Consider the following 6,465-nt stretch of genomic DNA (forward strand, 5'->3'; position numbering starts at 1 on the left):
CATGCTCTTAGGATAGGTATAGCTGTCATCTCTGTTCAGTCCTGTGATTATTTGATTTTGTTGTGCAAACCTCTGATTTCTCTGCTTAGTATAAATTTTCTGTTCCACATTTCAGTTTAGGTTAAGGCACTGTGATGAATTGTGATAATCTTGTTTACTAAACCAGTTTTTGCTTACTTTTGTGTCTAATTTTCTATATCATATTATAATATAAGCACAACATGACACAATTCAGCAGACTACAAACGGAGTTTAAATATACAAACAATTGCTAATTTATATAAATTATTTTCCACCTCCTTGCAACTTCGAACGTGCCTTGCGGACATGGTTACTTATGTGCCCGAGTGGCATGGTACGCTGAAAGCCTTCCTAATTTATTTCTCCAATCATCACATCAGAATTACTGCAAATATAGTAGGATTCATAAATTATCTTTTTCATAATAAAACCATAAATGACTTGTAACTTTTGTTGTTCCTTTTTGCAAGCCATCCTTTATTCCTTTTTACCACAATATTTTGCTATTTTTGTACATACAAGTATAATCCGTAAAGAAGTTCCTTGAACAATCATTCAGCTGCATCTTTGGCAGCAGTCTCGAACGCCCTCATGAATATGTTTGGAGGCTGACCACCACTGAGTTGATATTTTCCATTGATCTGAAATGAACAGCACAAAAAGATATCATGCACAAGTCACTAATAACTGGATAAGAGGTGAAAGGGACACTAACAGTAAAGTAGCTAATATTCATACCACAAAGTGAGGGACTCCAGAAATGCCAGAAGAGTACTTGTTGAGTTCTTCCTTAACCTTGTACCACCAGAAAACGGATTAAGAAGCTGCAGCCTTTTTCCCAAAATAACGATGGCCACCAGGAGCAACGGTGAGTAGAAAACATACCTCATCGACTCCTTTGCTAGGGTCCAGCAGAAGTTCTTCTGCTCCTTCTATGCCCACCTTTCTTGCAGCATCCATAAGAACTTGCCTTCACAGATTTGGAAAATGAATTTCACAAGACTGAAGACAACAGTGGTCAACATAGAAAGAAAGATTAAGGAAAAGAAAGTGCGGCAAGTTGATTAGAGGTTTACGTTTCCTCGAGTGAATGAAGCAACAAACAGCTTACTCTGGTAGCATGGGACAGTTTTAGTTCACAACTTTATCCTCTGTTGTTTTCAGATGCTATAATTCTATTCAGAGGTGTGGTGCAGCATGAAGACAGTGAATGGCGATTTTTTGTTTGTCAATACAGAAAACAAAATGATGCAGCACATGTAACAAATAAAAATGGGCACGCGTTATTTGCTTTTGCCTCATTATGAGTAACTCACATCTAGAGTAGAAAATGGTCATCAAAAACCATGTGTTAAAGGTGAATGTATCTGGCACAGGACTTGTAGCACAATTTCACCTCAATAATTGTCACATGCGAAGGTGTATTCTTAATATGATGTATTTATTTTGCTCGCAAACCCCCCCGGTATGTTCATTTAGCTAGTGCAATGAAATGTCCAGATTACAATACAGTTTCTTTCAGAGGAATAATGGGGCTTAAAAATCATTCCAAATCTTGTGCCATTAAAAACACAGAATATGCATAATGTGTCAGTACCAAAAGCAGTTGTCATACACAAAGGACACCAACAGGTCAACGCAGATTTATTGTAAATATAAAATGCATAAACTGTAGGATTAAGGTAAGAACAAAAATCGAAGAAGCAACAATGGTCATACTCATGGAATTTAACATGTACTCACCTATCACCAATATATTTTCCTTGGCAAAAATAACTGACGAATAATTCATCTACAAGAGCATTTTGTTTATCGTAGCCTTGGTGTCCGGCAAGTGTTATGAGCCTATGGCTGTCCATTGTATTCCCGCTGCATTACAATCTTTAAGTCAGTGCACTGAAGACCCATACACATGATGCAGGTGTATGGAACAGTTTAGAACCGATTCACTTACGTGAGTCCTGACATGTCATATTCAAAGCCAAGTCCTCGGAACATCTGCAAAAATAGGATGGCAACAGCTAAGTACACATTATATGCCATGTGAATAAATAACATGGTCAGGTTGAATGAGAGGACCTCTCTCATGCGAGCAGTTGCACGCTCAAACTGCACAGGGCCAAACTTGGTCTTGTAGAAATCAGATTTCTTGACACCTTCCTTAGGTGCATCAGGGTTCAGAAAAAATGGATGCCAACGAACCTATAAAGCAGAGACAGTTACACTAGCATAACACTGTGCTGATACGAACTGTGAAGTTAGATCATGGTAGTGATTTATTGAAGTGAAACCTCGAAATCGAACTTGTCCATGGTTTGTTCCATAGCTTTCTCAAGATTCTTTTTCCCAACAAAGCACCAAGGGCACACTGTATCCGAGCTCACATCGATCTGAATGAGCTTCTTGCCAGTATTTGAAGCCATATGTTTAGCAAATCTACAATTGAACAAAGAAGTTATTGTCAAATTGGCTCGTAATTTGGCCTCCGAGAAAGCACTGACAGATCCACTTCAAGAAATGTGAATCTTTGAGGGGTATTCTCTTTCAAGAGAAAAGCTGAATTTCTGAAAGCTGAGAAGGTGCAAAAGCATTGCCAGGGCTTTGTTTCAGTACTCTTCCTGAAGAAGGCATTTTGACTCCTGAAGAAAGCTATAATTCACTTTGCCTAGGATCCAAAAACCCCTGACCAGAGACAGTCATACATATGTCAAAATAATGGATTGATCGCAGCTTTGCAAGTTTTTCTGGATTATTGCTCGGTTTTAAACCACCGAAAGTGATCTTGTGAAAAGAAAAACAATGCAGTTTGTTACAGTGCATATTTTCGCTAGCCACTTAAAACTAATACTCCTTCTTTTAAGATTTCCATTCTACGAATCCCTTCTTGGGCATCCGATGGCAATCGAATGGGAAATGGGGATTTATCACCACACTCGTTTCACTTATTGAAATCTAATTGACCATCGCTCCAATTAGACCTCAATGGCGTTCTCCCCACCCAGTGCAGCTGCCGGGAAAAAAAATCCGAGCTACAGTTTCAAGGCAAATCGCACTCCACTTTTCGCATCCTCAAGTAACAACAACCAGGAATTGCGCTTCGCCTGGAGGCGGAGTTCTTGCATCACCCAACCATGCCGTCCCCAAAGAAAGTACAGTCGCTTTTTTTTTCTTGGAGCAAATCCGCATGATGATTAACCGGAAAGAGACAAGTACTACTGCATACATAATACAGTATGAAAGAAGATGGAGAGGATTCTGAACCTGAGAGCTGTGGGCTTGGTGAGGAAGGGGGCGCGGATGGGGAGGAGGCGACTTGGCATACAAGTGAGAAAAAAATCTGCCCCTTCACTTGTGATCTGGGTATTGGTATCTGTTCGCGAGGCGAGGGGGAGGTGGCGGTAGGTGGGCAGAAAGAATAGGGAGGGTTGGCGTTGTTTGCTCGTGGACTTTTGTGTGCTTGGGAAGAGTTCCACTCCACGTCGTGGCTTTGAGCGGTAAACACGTGTTTGGCTCTCAAGCCAGCTCCAGAATCAGATTAGTTGTTGTGAAATGTCAACTAGTACACTTCTTTTTTCTCAATTTTTTTCCTACCAATTTTCTTTGCTCGCCTGTCTGTTCTTTCCTCAATTTTTTTTTCTTAAAAGGACTGAGATCTATAAAGGTTCATCAGAAATACAACGCATTTCAAACATGATAATAATTACAATGAGGATCATGCACCACAGAATGACCATTATCGCCATCAGAACGAGCCGCCGATGTGCCGCCGTCGTCGCTCTCATACCGGAACCGCCCTAACCTTGTTGATGATAACTGGAAAGTCTTTGTGCACGTGTTTGAGCTGTAGTCGTCGTCGTCGTCGTCGTTTAACAATTGAATCGATCTGAAGAACCTGACATCAAATCTAGTCGTCACGTACCCATGATGAGAAAATCTAACCTCGCCTCGCCGCCCCGAGGAGCTGACATGAATATACAGCAGAGCTCCGTCTAATCTATCTCTACTAATGAACTTGAGAAGGATCGGAGCCTGAAAAATTGACTCGAATAAGAAGAGCCACCATCCACCGCCGCCTCTATGAGTATTAAAACCCTAAGCTATCTACTAGACGGAGCCGTGGCGAATTCGTTGATTTGCTGACGAAGATCGAGAGGAGGAAGGCTTTGCGTGAGAGTGGAAAGAAATCCGATTTTGACTCAAAAGTCCTATTCTGATCCTGAGCTCAAATGCTCCGTGATGAATAGTAAAATCGACAAAATAGTAAAAACAATAAAAAAAACTGAAAAATTCTGTGGTAAATTTTGACAAATTTTTGTATGCTTTCAAAATTTGAGCACGAAATGATATTCGTGAAAGGCGTGGCAAAAAAGACAAAATCAGCACTTCAATTTTTTTTCAAAACTTGCATTTTTGGAGCATCGATTTTTTCCCACGACTTCCACGAATGTCATTTTGTGCTGAAAATTTGTAGGCATACAAAACATTTATCAAAGTTTACCACAAAAAAATTAGATTATTTTGATTATTTTACTATTTTTTTTCCGGTTTACTGTTCATTAGGGAGCATTTGAGCTCGGGAACATATAGTTCATATCCATTTTGTCTCAACTTGTTTTATTTTTGACAGTTCAGTTCATTTTCTCATATTGATGATCATTCCTACAAAATTGTTAATTCATAGCTTATTAGCCTCACTTGATGGTTTGCAAGTGCTTTTATAATTCAATGAAGCCGTTGTTAGCCAAACATTTGTCCATGGGTTATGAAAACATGATGGGTAAATTGAGTTATTGAAACAAAATTAAACGATAGACATATTCGAATTCTCAACACATAAGATGATGCACTCTCTTTCTTTCTTTCCAGTCTACATATAAAATTTGATTTAAGTCACACTTTGTAAAGTTTGATTGACTTTTATACGAAAAAATATCAACATTCACAATATGAAATCAATATTATTAGATGCACCATGAAAATTAATTTGCATACTATATAGCTTCAGTATTGTAGATGTTGATATTTTTTAATATGAATTTGGTCAAACTTTGCGTAATTTGACTTCAAAAAAAATCTTATATGCGGAACATAGGGAGTTTATTGACTTCTCGATGCAAAAGGCACACAAAAGATGAAGTACATTAAACCAGCGAAATTCCCCTAAAGATCTTGGATGACTCACCAAAGCACAAAAGATAGTTAGAAAAAAATCGTATGTGAAAATAAGTTCCACACAATTGGGCCATCCTAGACATGAAACTAGAAACTTACCCACTCACTCCCGAGCTAAATTTTCTCTTCTCATCCATCCACATCACCATCTTATCAAAAACAAATTGCGGAGGGGGGGGGGGGGGGGGGCATCTTATCAACTGGAGGAATTGGGCCCACAATCTCTACCTCCTTTGGTGATTTCTATCCAGTGAGATTGTGATTTTCTTTTTTGAGATTCCGAGAGACTGAGACGTGGTGATTTTGACCCCCTAATTTACTCTTTCAGATTTCAGTTACCATTTCCCCATTTTCTAAAGAAGTGAGAATTTTCTTTTCATGTGCAGGCGTTCGCAAGCTCCCATTAGAATTTTTTCCCAAATATTTAGGAACATAATCTTCATGCAATCTAATGAACGATTAAAATCATATGACAACTCTGCTTCAAAAATATTATTTCATTGTAGCTATGCATGATTAGTTCCTACATGAAATGTGCGTTAGTTTCTCAGTTTTTAAAATACCATGGTATTTCAAAACTTCGGTATTGCAATGCTTGGGAAATGAATACTACAATTTTTTAAAAACTGCAATTTTCTAAGTTTTAGGAAAACTACTGATATGTTTGGCTGGTGTTGTTTCACTATAGTTTTGACCGATAGTTACACAACTTAATCTAACTTACACCTTCGGAGCTACACACACCAGATCAATCAGTCTGTGCTAACGACCGCCCGGCTGCATGCATCGTTGTACGGCATTCTAATCGCTGAGCTAGGAAGTTGCGGACGTGATCGGCCGTAGTTAACTACAAAGAATAGGAATCAGTATCCTGTTTAACTAGGGTGGTGCACGCGATGGAGAGGAATGAATCAATACTACGAAAGAGGATACTGCCATGAGGTTAGTTATGGTTAAAAACCAAGCTGCGCAGTAGTGAACGAGCGTCTTTTCCACAGTTTGAGAAAAAAGAGGTCCGGACCTCTTTTTTAAATACTCCAAAAAAACCACGGTATCAACAATACCACAATTTATGAAACTACACTTTTTGGTATAGCCAAACACCTCAAAGTATTCAAAATTACAGTTTTTAAAAAACCATGGTATTCTAATAATACTTTGGAAATACTTTACATCCAAACGAGACCTAAGTGTTTCTCAAACCAGGGTCATGTAACGCTCTCGATGCGGCTATATCTCCTACGTGTCGAAGCACGACTTAGAGGCATAACC

At 38.9% G+C, this 6,465-nt stretch overlaps 1 protein-coding gene across 2 annotated transcripts; it reads right to left on the bottom strand.

Moving 5' to 3' along the window:
- Positions 1-420: 420 nt before the first annotated feature.
- Positions 421-3,446, bottom strand: LOC125523267 (Thioredoxin superfamily protein). 2 transcript variants are annotated; one of them, XM_048688312.2, is made up of 9 exons: positions 3,283-3,446; positions 2,635-2,703; positions 2,313-2,457; positions 2,101-2,223; positions 1,976-2,019; positions 1,765-1,890; positions 907-991; positions 760-816; positions 421-662 (listed from the first exon to the last, which is right to left on the bottom strand). In XM_048688312.2, the coding sequence occupies exons 1-9, from the start codon at positions 3,339-3,341 to the stop codon at positions 573-575; spliced, it is 798 nt and encodes a 265-aa protein (XP_048544269.1). In that variant the 5' UTR covers positions 3,342-3,446; the 3' UTR covers positions 421-572. The 2 variants fall into 2 exon arrangements, with proteins under 2 accessions (XP_048544269.1, XP_048544271.1); XM_048688314.2 differs by lacking the exon at positions 2,635-2,703 and having other exon boundaries at positions 3,283-3,356.
- Positions 3,447-6,465: the final 3,019 nt, after the last annotated feature.

The sequence above is a fragment of the Triticum urartu genome, chromosome 7A (genome assembly GCF_056163025.1).
Source record: "Triticum urartu cultivar PI428250 chromosome 7A, HENAU_Tu73, whole genome shotgun sequence".
Taxonomy (NCBI): domain Eukaryota; kingdom Viridiplantae; phylum Streptophyta; class Magnoliopsida; order Poales; family Poaceae; genus Triticum; species Triticum urartu.